The sequence below is a fragment of the Typopeltis vanoorti genome, chromosome 5 (assembly GCF_054136105.1).
Source record: "Typopeltis vanoorti isolate ZY-2024b chromosome 5, IOZ_Tvanoo_1.0, whole genome shotgun sequence".
Classification (NCBI taxonomy): domain Eukaryota; kingdom Metazoa; phylum Arthropoda; class Arachnida; order Uropygi; family Thelyphonidae; genus Typopeltis; species Typopeltis vanoorti.
In genome coordinates, this window is record NC_143553.1 from 147,956,423 (window position 1) to 147,974,416 (window position 17,994).

Sequence of the window (17,994 nt, forward strand, 5' to 3'; positions counted from 1 at the left end):
GTACTTTAATCGAGTCAGCACCTGCAGAACACGAGGTGGGCATCTCTGTTGCACTGTTCTGTAGATGGTGCTCCTTTAAAATAGTCATATCTGGTGCCTCCACAGCATGATTGGGTAAGGGATGGCACCGGACTCCTCCCTGGGTTTAAGTATATTGACCTTATCAGGACGAGGATCAGTGCCCTGCCTACTCGAGCCTGCACAGTTTGATGGGGTAGTGATGACTCAAACTGTAGGGCTGGCTGCCACTACAGTGAGACATTGTCTCATATAGCCCAGTGCTACTTCCACACCCATGGGATCTGCGAGTGGAGCCATGATGCCGTGATCTCCATTCTGAACAACAGCTTTAAGAACAATCGTTGGGAGACTGTGGTGGAACCACATTATAGGACCTCCGCGGGTTTGCGTAAGCCACATTTGGTGATTAAAAGAGATGATGATGTTTGGGTAGTTGATGCCCAGGTGATGGGAACAGGGTGCCCACTAGCCTATAGCCATAATAATAAACTATTATAAAAATAACCAAGATCTAGGTAGTAAGATACACAGGAGGAGCATGGGACAACTCAGAGATTTACCAGCGCCACCATCTCTTTACATGGTGTATGGAGTGCAGATAGTTATAAGGACTTAAAACAGCTTGGACTTATGCAGAAGGATAGAAAAGTTCTTTCCTTGAGGGCCCTACAGGGCACAGTGGTGGCATGGCGTTGCCACCAGAGAATGACGACAACGAGGACAGGTATAGGGTAAAACACTTGTAAAGACTTAGGCCTATATCAAGTCTGGACGTGATATAAGGGTAGTACTGCCCATAACCAGTACAAAGATTAAAAAAAAAAAAAAAAAAAACCAGTTGTACCTCAAGGTTCAGTACTTTGGTTATTGTTCAATCTATATATTAATGACATTAGGCACGGTCTGTCATCAGATGTGCATTTGATTGCCAATGATGTGAAGATAGGCAAGGTCAATCAAGGATGCTACTGATATTCAGCAGTTACAAAATTATTTGAATAGACTGGAAATTTGGGCAAACTAAAATAGCTGTCAATTTATAGTAAGTGCAAAGTTATGCACTTCAGCATGATTAGAGTTCCAGTGGCATATTATATTAGTGAGATTATGCTACAAGAAACTGAAGAGGCAAGGAATCTTGGTGTATTGGTGGATAAGAATTTAAAGTTCAAATGTCACATAGCAAAAGTTGCAAATACAACTCGGTAATTGCGATGTTGAAGTGAACTTTGACTTATAAGGAAGTCATTTTGCCTCTTTATAAGGCTTTGATAAGACCACATCTGGATTATTGTGTGCAGATTTGGTCTCCCAGGTTCCAAGGGGGTAAAGAAGCTGTGGAAAGGGTGCAAAGTAGAGTTAGCAAGATTATATTTGGATTATGGAATTTAGATTATGAGGACAGCTTGCAAGTATGTGGATTGCAGGCTCTGGTTAACAAGAGAAAGAGGGGTGACATGATAGAGATCTATAAACTTTTGAATGGGTGTTATAGGATTTCAATGATGTTATATGGAAGCTGGGGAGAGAATATGGGGGGGCTTCCATGGAAGTTAAGTTTGTTCACAGTCAAGAAAGGGGTAAGAGCTAAATTTTTCTCCCAGAGAGCAGTGAGTGAGTGGAATAATTTGCTGTTAGGGGTAGTGAGTACATCTAGTGTGAATGAATTTAAGGGAAGGTATGATAGCTGGTTCGGGTGATTTATAGCCTCCCTCAATGAGTCCTTGACTCCCTGGAGATCTCAGATGATAGTAATTTAACAATTCCCTCTCATCAGTGAAATTTAAGGTATCTGACTTGTCCTCTTTAGTTTTATCCTGAACTCTTTGCACTAGTTCAAATGTTGGCTATGCTCAGATGTAACTGCCTGATATGGCCCTTGTTCACTCAATTTTGTGACTAAGACCCAAAGTATACTCATCTATGACTCATTCTTGTTTCATAATTTGAATGTTATCAGTCTTTTCATTCTCCCTGAATGATGCTCTTGTTACGGTGAGTGAAATATATAGGCATGGATATTAAATTCTAATTTTCCTTGCACGTATTAACCATTTTTTAAAATAGGGTACTATATCATAATCTTGTAAGAGTTTTGTCTCATACAGATTGTTCTCCTTCCAGTCATTCTCAACCTTTTGTTCTTTGGCTCCATAAAAGTATTAAACAAGATGACCTCTGGAACTTCTGCTCTTTTTTTCCCCATAATTAGACTATTGTTTGCCTTTCTTATCCCAACATCTGCTCTGAGCCTGTTGCAGAAATTCTCATTAGTCTGAAGACCTTCATTCTCAGTTCTACCAAAATTCTCATCTATTATCTGAGCTCTGGTTCACCAGATGTGCCCAAGCATTTGAAGAAAAACTATGCTCACTGTAGATGGCCTGAAAAAAGAATTCCACCTTCATACTTATACTATGCTAAAGTATGAAGTAAATGCAAAGCAGCCATCAGCAAATCTATCAACAAACTTTGCTGCCTGTACATGTGGTCCAGTAGGATGCAACTTCTGCCAGTCTCTCTCTCATCCTGATGGCATCATTGTTACATCACTTAAAGATAAAGCTGACCTCCTGGTATCACTTTTCTTCTGATTCTTGCATAATTCTAGTATGGTAAGAGGCATGTTGTCTTGCCTCTTATTATACTAGAAACTTTGCATGTGTCTCACATCTCCTGGGAACTAAGATCAAGCATTGATATCACAAGAATTATCATATGTAGGAATGGTATCCTTGTATTGAAGACGAGACACATGTGTTGTCCCCTGTTTTTTTTCCAGTAAAGATATCTGAACAAAACTCACTTGAATACTAAAGTGTCCATTTATCTTCAGCCTCTTGCCATAAACGTTGCATTTATAGCTTGCTCAGCCATTCAAGATGCTAGTTTTTATCCATGCAGCCATGAACTCTATACAAGTTCCAAATTGCCAATCCTTAGAATATTCTTTATATATTTGACATCTTTGGGGTGGTTCATCTAAAACCTTCCTAAAAATTCTCAATGCTGCCCATAGGAGAGCAGTTTGTTTCATTGATCCCTTCCTCAAATGTTCAACTTCTGTCTCACATGTACACCATTTGTTCTACAGATACTTTCATCGTCACTGCTTGAAACACTGGTGATGCTTGTTCAAGCAGTGACAATGAAAGTGTTGTTGAACCTGTTACAACCAGTGCAGCAGCTTGCCAAACATACCTTTTCAGTTCGACTACAAACATCTCTCACCTGCTTTCCTGCACATTTATTCTGTGTTCCTTTGTCCTGTAGACCAGACTTATACAAAGTTTCTCCAATCTACAACCTCCAAATTTTCAAGAAAAATGTCAACAGATTAAACTCTTATCTTCACTCCACACATAGCATTGTTCTGTAGGTCCTTCTACTCGGTGCCGGCCTGAGCAAATTTTTTCCACATCGAAATTGTATATGTATATATAAAAATTATATATATATATATATATATATATATATATATATAATATAGTGATTAAATAAATAATAAATAAAAAAATATTTTTGTGTTTATTATGAGTACATAATTTTAACACAATTTATAAATATTATATAAATCACATTAAATATGACAAAACAAATATGAAAAAAATCTAAATTAAGAATGAATAATTTTAATTATTTAAAAAAAAAAGAAACCTTTCTAGCCTTAATTTTGGCAAACGACTACTTCTTCTTCTAGATCTAATATCTCGGCTATGTCACTTTTAATAGATAAAGGTGGCTAAGCCAATCTAATCTCTCTCTGAACATTGTGGCCTCAAATAATTTTTAGTAAGTCTTAATTTAGAAAAACTGCACTTTGCACTTGCAACTGTAGTTGGGATTGTTAAAAGAATTCATAGTGATGTATACACATTAGGAAAAAGATTTATGCAGTTATTTGCACAAATATAATTTAATACTTCTTTGGGAGAATAATTATTCGATATCCTCCAAACAATTTCTAATCGAAACAAGCTTTTTTTACTGTATCATTATCACATTTTAAGTTACCAATGTTAAAGAGAAACCCCAAAATTGATTGATATTTATTTAGCTGTTCAAATCTCTCAGTAATTGATGTTATTGCTGAATCAAGAATTACATTAAAAAAATTAATTTGAAACTGTCGCTCAAAATTAGTAATTGATTTGGCAGGACATTTATAATTTAATTGAGTTTTTACATGTCGAGTTCATGTGCTGTCATTAGTTGGGAAATCAATATTTAACCCAATATTTAGAGCAAGGTTATGCTCTAAAGGCTTGGTGCTCAACTTTCAAAAAATTATTTTCGCTTCTGTATGACATCAAGAATTTTTTCATGACATCTAATGATTTCAAGGCTTCCATAATATTGCAATTGTTTGCTAGATGCATTGACTTAACTTAGAATATCATACCAGACAAATGTGCCAAATATAAACTTGAAAGAATTAATTTATTTTTTGCTAACAAACTAACTTCCAATTTTGTTTTAATGCCCTGTTGCCCAATTAAGCTGTCATCGTCTGCGATGAAAATTAAAGCTTCATGTATTTCTTTTACTTGATTTCGTATTGCCTTTACAGTTTCAACGTGACTTTCCCATCTCGTCGTGCATAAAAGTTTTAAATTAAAATTTTGGATGTGGTTTAGAAGAACTTCCCATCGATGACTCGATGAAGAAAAGAAATTATAGATTGACTGAATAATGTCAAAAAATAAAACGTATCTACATTGTAGTTTGCTGCATCGCTCAATACCAAGTTCAAGGAATGCATACAACACGGAACAAAAAATGCTCTAGGATTTTTGTTCCTTAAAAGTGCTTGTATTCCTGCATTCTTCCTTTTCATATTTGACCCGTTGTCATATCCCTAACCATGGATATTTTGAATATTTAAGATTTTTTCTTCTAATAATTTTAAAGTTACTTCAGCCTGTTGTATTATTAATTTTAATAAAATCTAGAAATCTTTCCTCGATTTGTATAATATCTTGGGTTTCTTAATTTTTTTTCTTTTATAGAAACATATCTTATAAGGACATTTGCTCCTGTTGCGAAATATTAGTGGTGCAATCAACAATTATTAAAAAATACTTAGCATTTAGATACAATTTTTTTAAATTTCATTACTCAATATATTAATGATTTCGTTTTCTATACATTTCCCTAAATAATGAATGTGAATTTCATTGTTTTTTATGCGTTCTACATGTTTGTAATACGCTGTCAAATTCGGCAAATAATTCAATCGGTTTCAAACATTTTCCATTATTATTTGTATGTAGAGTATCTGAACTTCCTCCGAATGTTATGTTTTCTTTTGCAAGAAATTTAATAACTGATATGCGTTTTAAAACATGCATCCAGTGTTCTTGTTCTTTTTTGAGTAATTTTCGCTGATGTTGATCAATTGCAGTTTCATTTTTTAAATTATTCTTTTTCTTTTAATTATTAAATTTGAGTTAATTTATTTATTATTTTTAAGAGTTTTAAAACAATTAAATCTTATTTTAAAAAAATCGATTTAAAACAGTTGCCTGCTACGGATTTTTACTATAAATAATTTATACAGTAATTTGAAAATTTGATAATTAATGGTAAACTATAATTATTGAGGGCAATGTAAGACGTAAAGTTTGCTGCCAACGAGCGATTTTGGCATTTTAGAATAATTCTCCTCTGATTAATGCTTATAATTTATAAACTATTATCTTTAAAATTTTATTTGTCTATCAGAAATCCAAAAATAAGTACGCAATTAAAAACAAAGTCAAAAATTGTCCAAAGTCACTTAAACACAGAATACACAATACAATCTGTTTCATATTCAAAATTGAAATGACGCTGGAAAAAATGTAAGATGTACATATCACTCTGTTTCGTCTATCCAAATTCGAAGCAGAATTTAAGAAAATGAACAGTGTAATATACGCCTATGTTTCAGACTAAATATTTGGATAGATCGGTGTTTCTGAAACTTCAGATATCCATGTACCCCTTCTTTAATTTTCATTATTACCAAGTACCTTATCAAAATAATAATAAAAATAAATAAAAATATATTTCATTGTAAATGTATGTTTTATTTGAATTTAGATGTACATTTAAACAAAAAAAAGATTTATTTTTAATAGAACAAAATTTATAAAGATACTATACATTTTTACTTAATATAAATAATTTATCATCAATGGAGGAGTGAAATTGCTTATTTCTGTATCTGTTATATTGATCTCTTTTGTGCATTTTATAAATCCAGTCTTTAACCAATGATCCATACTTAAGAATTTGAAAGCTAAAAAATTACTATATTTACCTGAATATAACTCGCACTTTTTTCCCAAAATTAAAGCAAAAAATCATGGTGTGAGATATATGCAGGGATTTTTGGAAACTAAAGTTTTCAGAAAAAAAAACTGAAAATGGATGACTTGCCAAGAAACTTCTATTCTCCATCACTTTTTCTGTCCTCGAGAGTGGTTTCCTTGTGTGCAACGTCAAAATTATATACCCAAATAGTCATCTTCTTTCCCGTTATATCAAGCAAAAATTACCAGTAATTTAAGACTTGAGATAAGTAATGAACAATCCTTGACAAATTACTAATGAGAAGTGAAAAATGTGCATGATTGTACGCCAGTAGAGAAAGGGTAGCTATTAAGAAGTGCATATGATTGGTGTGGTATTAACAAAAGATAGTGCGACCCAAACAAAACAAGCTGACAATTGAATGGAAATGCTAATTCTCTTAAACCAATTTCCATAATATCTGAAATATGTTCACTATATATTTCTTAGTTTTAACACGTTCATGACGGGGTAGTATCAAGCAAAACCATATGTTGCCTGCAACATGTGGTTTTACTTGAGTCTATACATCAGTTTCTGTTGGAGGGAAGATGCGATTCATTAGTTAGTATTTATATTCCCAGTTGTCTCTAATTGCACTATTTGTTGAGAAATATATTACACAGTCTGCAAATGTCTGTGAACCTTATTCAGTGACATGATAAAACTAATTGTTTTTTCGTGTTTTGCAGTATATAGTTGCTGTTGTGGATGGCATATTGTTTACTGCAGGGAGCGAGTTATCGCTCCAACGTGAAAGTTGGGGTGATAGTGACTCGCAATTTGAGTAGGAGAAGTCATGCATAATATAATTTAATATATATAGACTATGAAAGTATATGAAATTCACATCATATGATACTTTATAGGTTGTTTCCTTAAGTATCTAATAAGTGGGTTCTAAAATGCTTAGTTTTAGTATGTATGCCTATAATTTTTTATTAATAAAATATAAGCACATATTTGACTGTCAATGGGAAATGGTGTCTTTTTTTATTTGGTAAACGGAATGCTGTGTTTTTGTAAAATATCTTGTTGCTGTAATACTTCTGAACGAGTGCCCTTATTATGAGTGCCGTGAAACAGGCTGCAGCTATGCTACACCCTGTCGATGGTCCTGGGGATTATCAAAATAAAAATAATTATTTAGAGCTTATATAATTAGAATAAAATATAATTATCTATAAATATTTCTTGTAGAGAGGCTTATACGCTGGTTAAACATAACTAATAATTAAGGAATTGACGGTGTACACTAGAAATATAAATTAAATAAACTTTAATATATACTTTCCGATATTTCGGCAAACGTCACGTTGCCATCTTCTTGGGAACTTAATACAAAGATACGTGCACACAAGTACTACATAACAGCAAATGATAACCGAAGCTAGGAAGCTAACGTTTTCCCTAAAGTCCTGATGGTGGCTCCTGGCAGGCTATATTGGTAGTTCTTGGCCTTTGGACTGAAGTTCTTCTGATAAATGTTTCCCACATTTGGGGCAGTCTCATGCATCCAAATTTGTTGAGGTTTGGCATGTTCCTAAGGGCTGAGGCTGATTCCATGAATAGTCTTTCATATTTGAACTTGCTGCGGTGTATTACTGTGGCTTTCTTCCATCTTATTCTGTGGCAAGTATCCAGAGCATGGTCTGCAAGCCCAGAGTGGCTGTACTAGTGAAATCGGATGAGATTCTGATATTTGCTGTCCTGCCTGTTTAGCCAAAGTAGGACAATTTACAACTGCAAGGGACCTGGTATACACCAAGTAGGTCTAGGGGAAGTGGTTGGTCTTTAGTGGAGCGGATAAGGGATGCTAATTTTCTGTGTGGTCTGTAACAAGTGGTCAAGTCGTGTTTTTTTTAAGATTTTGTTGATTTTTTCCGAGATGCCTTGGACGTAGGGAATGGTGATGGATTTAGAGTAATCTTTTTTGTGAAGGGGGGGGGCGAGGTGGGTTGTGGATAACTAGTTTAAGTATTTTTTGGATTCTTTTGGGGGGTAGCCATTGGCTGAGAAAGTGTAATGGATGTGATTTAGTTCAGTGGTTAGGGCTTGATCATTTGAACAGATTATTTTTGCCCTGTTGAATAGTGTCTTAATAACTCCATATTGTTGTGAGAGGGGGTGATGGGATTGTTTGGTGAATGTATCTGCCTGTATGGGTGGGTTTTCTATAAACCGAGCAAACCAAGGTTCAATCAGGTTGGCAGGTGACGTGTGTCTAGGAAGGGGAGGTTATTGTTTTCCTCTTTTTCTTGGGTGAACTTGATTCTAGGGTGTTGGTTGTTTAAATGTGTTAGGAAGGAGAGGAGTGAATCCGGGCCATGTGGCCAAATAGCGAACACATCATCAACATAGCGAGCCATATGGTAGGTTTTTGTGGGGCTGAGTTTAAGGCTTTCTCTTCAAAAGTCTCCATAAAGAAGTTGGCCAAGGGTGGGGAAAGTGGTGAACCCATGGCTGTCCCCTCTATCTGTTTATAGAAAATTTCTGCCAAACGAAATAATCCGAGTTCATTGTAAACTGAAATAGGGCTGAGATATTGGGAGGAAATTTAGCTTGGATTAGCTCTAAGGTTTCTTTGAGGGGGACATTCGTGAATAAGGAGGAGGCGTCAAAACTGACCATTATGTCATTATGTTGGAGTGTAAGGTTTTCTATACTGGCTTTGAAGTGGGCTGAGTTTTTTATGTGCAATGCTGTGTTGCCAGTATAGTGTGAGAGAGCTTTGGCTAAATGCTTGGCTAGTTTGCAAGTGGGAGAATCAATGCCATCCACTATGGGACGTATGGAGTTTTGTAATTTGAGAGTTGGTGGGAATGGTAAAGCCTTGAGCTTACCTGTGTAGTCATTAAGATTGAGTACCATAGTGGCGTTCCCCTTGTCTGCTTTGGTGATCACTATTTCTTTGTTTTTCTTGAATTCTTGTAGTGACTTGTATTCACTAATGGATATGTTGGATTTTGGAGGTTTTGCTTTTTTGAGAACACAGGCTACTTCCAATCTAATATCGTTGGCGATGTGGTTTGGAAGGTGGCGAATCCTACGTTCAATTTGGATCGTTAATTTCTCCGCTGGTAATTTCTTAGGAGCAATGGCGAAGTTGTGACCACGTGACAGAGCTTTGAGTGCTTCAGGCTTCAAGATAACCGAAGAAAGGTTGACTACAGTGTTCGTTTGTAGTTTAGGTTTGGACGCCGAGTTGTTTATTAATTTTTCAAACTTGTTGATATGTTGGCTCCGTATTCGTTCGCATTCTTTATTAGCCGCCGTACACCAGACGTCATGTAGGACTGACCAAAGCTCATGATTAAGCGTATGTGAAAGCTCATTTTCTAGCACTAAAATGGCTCTGTTTATGTCGGCTAGGTAACCGCATGTAGCGGTAATTTGCTCCCGAAGTAAAGCCTGGCTCGCCCGGTTACAGATACGGAGAGCTTTCTATGAGACGAAGCGGTGTTTAAATTTTACACAGTTAGGGATGACTTGATTATCCCGGCAGCGTTTTAGGAATGCTATACGGTTAAGTTGTCTGGATAACTTTAGCTTCAGTTTGCCATAATGCCTTGTGTTCAAAGGAATCTCCGTGGATGATCATAATTCTTGTAGAGAGGCTTATACGCTGGTTAAACATGATAACTAATAATTAAGGAATTGACAGCGTACACTAGAAATATAAATTAAATAAACTTTAATATATACTTTCCGATATTTCGGCAAACGTTACATTGCCATCTTCTTGAGAACTTAATACAAAGACACGTGTACACATTTACTAAATAACAGCAAATGAGAACTGAAGCTAACATTTTCCTAAAGTCCTGATGGTGCACCCTGGTGGGCTGTATTGGTAGTTCTTGGCCTTTGGGCTGAAGTTCTGATAAATGTTTCCCAAATTTGGGGCAGTCTCATGCATCCAAATTTGTTGAGGTTTGACATGTTCCTAAGGGCTGAGGCTGATTCCATGAATAGTCTTCCCCCCCACCCCCACCCCACTTCACAAAAAAGATTACTCTAAATCCATCACCATTCCCTACGTCCGAGGCATCTCGGAAAAAATCAACAAAATCTTAAAAAAAACATGACTTGACCACTTGTTACAGACCACACAGAAAATTAGCATCCCTTATCCACTCCACTAAAGACCAACCACTTCCCCTAGACCTACCTGGTGTATACCAGGTCCCTTGCAGCTGTAAATTGTCCTACTTTGGCCATACAGGCAGGACAGCAAATATCAGAATCTCTGAACACAAGGATTACATCCGATTTCACCAGTACAGCCACTCTGGGCTTGCAGACCACGCTCTGGATACTCGCCACAGAATAAGATATAAAAAGCCACAGTAATACACTGCAAATATGAAAATATGAAAGACTATTCATGGAATCAGCCTCAGCCCTTAGGAACATGCCAAACCTCAACAAATTTGGATGCATGAGACTGCCCCAAATTTGGGAAACATTTATCAGAAGAACTTCAGCCCAAAGGCCAAGAACTGCCAATATAGCCCGCCAAGGGGCACCATCAGGACTTTAGGAAAACGTTAGCTTCGGTTCTCATTTGCTGTTATGTAGTACTTGTATCGGAAAGTATATATTAAAGCTTATTTAATTTATATTTCTAGTGTACGCTGTCAATTCCTTAATTATTAGTTATCATATCTATAAATATGTATATATAAATTTAATATTTTTTAAATATATGATATATCTAATTTAATTTTTTTATTTTTAATTTTTTCTGCCTCCATTATAATTGTAACATAAACTCTGCAAGTTTTCTGCCTGTGGCATTCACCCACTTCCACTCCTTGGAATGGGTGAATTTTGTGGGCCTGCTTATACCCCATGTTTGGGATAAATGCCCCCCCCCCCCACACACACAAATCTCAACAGTGATGAAGGTATAAAATAAAAATCAGAAGAATATGGACAGCTCAATGTTTTGATATGTGATAGGATGCTAGTGTAGTGAGACAAAATGAATAAGGACTCTAGATCTATAACAATCCCCAATGCTAGGAACCTGTTCACTACAGGGAATTGTAATGTAGTATGTTTCATTTATAGTTGGTTGTGGTGACCTCAATATGAAGGTATTTTATGGCTGTTATAACTTTGTCACAATGAATACTGATAGGAACTGTGTAATAACAACAACCCAAAATAAAGCATCTACATTTGTTTTTCAGAGCAGCCTTTAAGCAGCTATGGTTAGGTAATCATTTTGGAAACTATCAATTTCATAATATGAAATGTTAGGAGTTATATTATTATTATATTAAAGTGCCTCTGTATTTCAGTTAGAGGGATTATGAGAAAAGCTGCCTTTGATTGGAAAGGGATTAAATTTGTATGACCTATGTTCTTGTCACGAGAGGAATCATTATATGGGCTTCTTCGTTAAAAGAAAGTTTCCCTGCTTGATGTGCAAGCAGCAGTTTTTCCTTCTGGAAATTAGCCATTCAAAGTATATTACATGATGCCCCTATGAAGTCAAAAGATAAGTGGTGCCAAAACTGCTGTTTGTTATGACAAAATACTGTGTGTTTAACGGGTAGGAAGAGGACATAGTGCAAAGGAATTGTGAATTGTGTGTATGGTTCTGGGCAGTGCTCATTCTTTGACCCCGTGGAGGTGTCATATAATATAATCTACTTTTACTGTAGATATTTAATTAATAATCAAATATAACATGCAAAAGCAAGATGATCTCTTGTCTTTTTGAAACTTTCATACCTTAGAAATCTGTAGTGTTCAGCAGAAATATCACATTATTGATCTCATGTTAAATTTAAGTAAATTTGATTTCTCCTTATTTTATGAAATATTACACTGGCAAATTTAAGTGATTAATCATAACTTTATTTTTATAGGTGCTATAACTGATATGCCTGCAGTTAAGGTGTTTGCCCTTTATGCTGGTCTTGCTTTGCTTTTTAATTTTTTTCTGCAGATGACTTGTTTTTTGGGCCTTTTCACCCTCGATTCACAAAGACAAGAGGTATGAATAAATAAAATATTTTTATTGCTAAAGCGGGGGTCTCCAGATAACTTTGGTTATATTGGTCTTACCTGGCTTGGTATTAGGAGGGATTTATTATTTACATATTTTTGTTCTTAGTTCTCTGCAACAGAATAAAGATTGTTGGTTTCATTACAGCTAGTTATTATCTAACTTAATGGTTTGTTTTACAGAAACAAATTAAATAATTCCTTCTTGGGGTGGGGGGGGAAGGAGACCTCTGGTTTAAAAAAAAAATTTTTTTTTTAATTAATTTTGAATTATGTTTAGCCTAAAATTTGTTTACCATCTAGAAGTAAGTGGTGACTTAATTTTTTTCTTTGTTTAACTTTATGAAAAAATTATGTATTACTATGTAGTTAAAGAATAATGTGACCCTCTATCATATCAGAAAATGGTGTATGGTGGAGTGGAATCAAGGTGATTGAGGGTGACTAGTAGAGTGCTCTGTCCTAGGACCACTGCTCTTTAATTTGTACATTAATGATATAGCATAAGATTTGAGAGGAGATATTCAGGTGTTTGCTGATGATGAAATTAGGGAGGACAGTAGGTGATAATGGTGATGTCTATCTTACAGGATGATTTAAATAAATTGGCAGCATGGTCAAAGGACAATGGTTGTCAATTTAATGTAAAATGTAATGTCCTTTCATCACTTTGGGATGAAAGGATTATGTGTTTCATAGCATATTGATTGTACTATTTATAGGATTGATGTGACTAGTGATTTTGGGGGATGATGGTGGATAGAGATTTGAAATTCAGAGAACATATTGCAAGAGCTGGCAAAATAGCTAAGAGGATTACTTGGATGTTGAACACACTGACAAATAAAAATAGGGAGGTTATTAACTCTGTATAAGACTATGATTCACCCATTTGTTAATTACTGTGCACAGATCGGTCACCTGCATTTATTGGGGATTGGGAGTTGGTGGTGGATAGGGTTCAGACAGCAATGAGCATGCTGGTGGCAGTCTGTGGAATGTTCCCTTTGAGGATAGATTAAGGGTGTATGGATTGCAGAGTTTAGCTCACAGGCAGAGGAGAGGGGATCATTTATTCCAGCTGCCTTGCCACATTTCAGATTTTTCACAGCTTTTCTGCTTCAAGTATTGGTATCTGTTTCTGATTGCATTCTTGTTGAATGCTTTTTATCACCATGCTCTCACTGCTTGTTTCATTTTAGTAGCTTTTCATAGTAAGACTCTCAGACAACTAGAATATTTTTTTCAGTTTTCTTGTCACCTGACTCACATATGTTAAACACATTCCTTAGCCACCTGAATATACAACACGAGTGCATACAATTGGAACTTGGAACTTGCTGTCTTTCTTGGATACACTGGCCACACGTCTTATCTCAGGCAGTCTGTCTTTTACTGTTTACCTCAAGCCTACACATACTGGCCTATATATACATGCTAGCTTGTATCACCACCCTTTGCAAAAATTTGGAGTCATTAATATCTCACAGACAGAACCATAACAATTTGCTCTAATGAACAAACTCTTAAACAATAATTACAAATTATTAGCAATACATTTATAAATAATAGCTATAGCAAAATTACTATTAAGTTCTTCATAAAACTTCATCAAAAAGTAATTTAATTACATTTAAAGGGTTATCACAAAAAATTAATAAATTCTACACCATTATAATCTTAATGCCACTTTTAAACCAGCTATAAAATTAAAAAACATTCAACTTCTCTAAGGATATTCCCCCCCCCCCCCCCCCCCAAAGAAGCCTGTTAAATTTTATTACCAATAATGTGGCATAAAAATCCCAAGAATTTGGATGGCACACATTCAGCCCACTTAGTTAAGTTTTCTAGCAAACCCTGACTTTAGGACTCTAAGCAGTTTTTCAAGCTTTTATTGACGACCATCCATACTGGTTTATTGAAATTTATATGTACGCTTATAAGTAACTGTGCGTGTGTGTGTGTGTGTGTGTGAACATGTTGCTCTCTAGCTTAATTTAATTTTATAACCTAATAGATAATAATAACAGGACTCTATGATGTAGTTTTTTTTTTTTTTTCTCCCCAGAGATTCATCAAATAGTTTTAACGGTTGACCAGTAACTTTATCATACCATGTAGATTGTAGTGCAGCTTGTTTCTTTGTATATATGTGTATACTCCAGATGATGACTACCTTATGAAATGTCAAATGATTATTTAAAATAAAGAGCCAATAGGCTTCATTTCGGCGATGTAAACATATTTAAATTAAGGGGATATTAAATCCCACATTGTTTTAAAACCGAATAAGAAACTCAAAGGTTGAGTTTCTTATTTTCTTATTTCACTCAAAGATGAGTTTTCATCTTTGAGTTTCTTATTCGGTTTTAAAACAATGTGGGATTTAATATCCCCTTAATTTAAATATGTTTACATCGCCGAAATGAAGCCTATTGGCTCTTTATTTTAAATAATTTATAGGTGCACCTTTTTGACAACTCGTATAGCAGAGTATATAAGTTCTTTTCACTATACCCTTAGTATTATACTTTGGTCTAGCTACTCGCTGATGAGATCTCAATAAAGATCGAAACCAGTCTGGGTAGTGACCTCCCACCATAATGTATAACATCATCCATTTCCTAGGAGATGGATTTTACCTATTATGGAAAATACTAAGAATAGTGATCAGAACTTTCTCCACCTTTGTTAAGAGTTGCCCTAGTTTGTACTATATGCTTTAGCTTACGCTAGTAGTTGCCATTATTTTTATAGTTACTATATTTGGCATGAAACTCTTTGATTCCGATCTTTGAGTTTCTTATTCGGTTTTAAAATAATGTGGGATTTAATATCCCCTTAATTTAAATAATGTCAAATGATTATTTTGGTTTATATTAAACTGAAGTTTTACTCTAACACGGTAGTTGTTTTCATAATTTCTAAGATCTGATCACCATATAAGCATGAAGGAAAGGATACTTGCAAGGAACTATCAGTATACTTTATTATTATTATCCAGGCCTCCATGCAGTCAAAAGACTCATCATGGGAAGTGCTGCCTAGGAAATACAGTATCATACCACTCCTTGAACTCATTGATCATTGTGCTCTCACCACTGTCAGACAATGCATTCCACATTTCAGCATCTCACCCTCTTGTTCACAGTTTCCTTTGTAACTTCCAGGGATGGCCCCTTGTCATTGCTCCTTCCTGCTGTTCCATCAAGCAAAAGAACTCCCCAATGTCAACCTTGTAACTACATCTCAACAGTTTAAGCCTCGATCATATCACCTCTCCTATCTACCAAACTGCAGTCCACATTCCCTCAGCAGATCCTCATAACTAACATTGTACAGTCCTGAAAGTTATCTGCCACTGTATCCTTTCCACAGTTAATTTATCCCTTTCAAATCTTGGGGGACCAAATTTGAGAACAATGTTTTTTGATTTCCTGATTAACTTACTAAGTCCACCATGGAGTTCTGATTTTTCTATCCTTGCAAATTACCTCACCACATTGGCTGAAATAATCAATTTTTGATCATGGTTTGTCACTGAATCTTTAACGTTTCAGTCTTGTTCTCAAACACTTTCATTTTTTCTTGAGTAATCTTAGTGCATTTAAGTCCAATTAATTTCTGAAAGCTGTTTGGCTTTGGTTCATGCCTTTGTGCAATCTAATCTAATCTGCTGCCTCTACCATTTGCCCAGTTCTAAAAATCATTCTGACCTCTTCAACTTTCTATCTTTGAAGCTTGATTTCATTCAGTGCAAATTTCCAAACAATAAAGTCATCTTTCTTGGTGATTTCACCACATTTCTAATTATTTCCTCTTTTTGAATTTCACTGAGTTAAGCCGGAAGAGAGGCAGAGATTTTTTTCCCCTAGGCAACGAGTTGAAATAGATTGTTCATCTCTCTACCAGAATTCATGGTAATCTTTTCCACTCACCCAACACCCACCCAACTATTTCTTCTTCCAGATAGCTTGTTCAGGTGATTGCTCCTCTTGGTTAATGAGATCACAATTTCATTCAAGTTTCATCTTTGGTGGAGCATTCTTCCTTTAATGATTCCCAACCTGGTGTACTCTGGCATTACAATAATGCCAAGTGACAAGACTTGTGTGACTTTAACTCCTTTCCTTGGTTAGACTACCGTTTTTATTCTGCTGATCCAGATACCCATTGTGATCTTGTTACAGAAATAATCCATATTAAAATTATTATTAATTTCATTATTATTATGGGACACCTCCAGGGAGTCCAAAGACTCATCGAGGGAGGGTACCTGCTCTATAGCTGTCTCCACCCCTCAATCCACCAACTACAACTAATCGTAACTACACCTTCACTATCCACCACTCGTATTTCCACAGACAATCTCAAACATCTATGCCCAAATTGAAGCTTTCATTCCTCACTCTGTTCAAATTTCCCAACCCATATCTAAACCAAGGTGGTAGACCAAGAAAAGAGAACAGTCTATCACAAGTAGCTTGAGACCAAAACATGAACTACCTTCACAACTGTCTGCAGTACTTGTGAAACCATCATTAAAAGGGTTAAGTCTTTCTTCGATCCAGATAAATATAGAAATTTTGCTGCTTCTGCTACTGGCAGTCTTTACTTCTGGTCTCTCGGCAAAGATGTTGTGTGCAACCTTTTCCTATCTACTTCTTTCTCAGTCTAATGATAACATTACCCTGTCCTAACAAGTGTTATCCCCATCAAGGAAGTTGACTATTATGGATCTCTACCTGGGTTTTATAGAGTTTGATAGAAAGTTAACACGGAGAGGATCTAATCTCTTCCATGTCTGCAGATGTGTGTTTATGGGACTTGTTTGTCTCTTTATGAGGGATAAAAAATAGTGTTTTTGAGAGAAAAACCACTTCACTTTCTGTATGAGACCAGCTAATTTACCATTTGATTGAAAATACCTGATAATGGATCCTCATGTCATGGATGGAATTTGAATGCACATCTTTCCAGTAGCATTATATTATCACCTAAAGACAATGGTGACATCTTGGCTTCATTCTTCTCTTCCAACTCCTTCATAGATGATCATGGCAAATTACCTTCTGTTCTTGTGTAATTAGATTGCTAGTTCTCTTTCAGATCAGTCCTTACATGTAATGGTGGATGCTGTTCTCTTACCTAGAACATAGCATTTAATGTGTTCTGTGACCAGCTTCCAGAAAGACATCACAAGAATCTTGAAAAACTACAAAAGGCAGCTAGTCCTGACTGAATCCAACCTTGTGCTCATGAGATATGCTCCTAAAGTAACACTTGCTCATCATCTATATGCTAAATTGTACTTAGCTGTCATCCACCCTATTGCATGGAAGCAAGCCCATATACAGTCAGTTCCTTAAAAAAAAAAGGAGAATAAATGTCTACCATCAAGATTTTGACCTATTGCTCTCACATCAGCTTTTTCAAAGGAATGGAGAATGTGATAATTGGTTAACTTCAACCTAGAGAGCTGCTGTCTAATCATTGACCACCAGTATGGCTTTTGCTGATCTAGGATCATCATTCGCCCTTGGTGAGTGATGATCTAGGATCCAAGTTGCTTCTGACATCTCCAAGGTTTTTTTTGATGGGGTCTGGCATTGA

The 17,994-nt window shown here is 35.7% G+C and overlaps 1 protein-coding gene across 1 annotated transcript in view; it reads left to right on the forward strand.

Moving 5' to 3' along the window:
• Positions 1-17,994, forward strand: part of LOC150106928 (NPC intracellular cholesterol transporter 1-like) — a 920,722-nt gene that overhangs the window by 502,707 nt on the left and 400,021 nt on the right. The window contains exon 15 of the mRNA XM_090393507.1: positions 12,240-12,367. Coding sequence (XP_090249633.1) covers positions 12,240-12,367 — 128 coding nt within the window. The remainder of the gene's footprint in view (positions 1-12,239; positions 12,368-17,994) is intronic.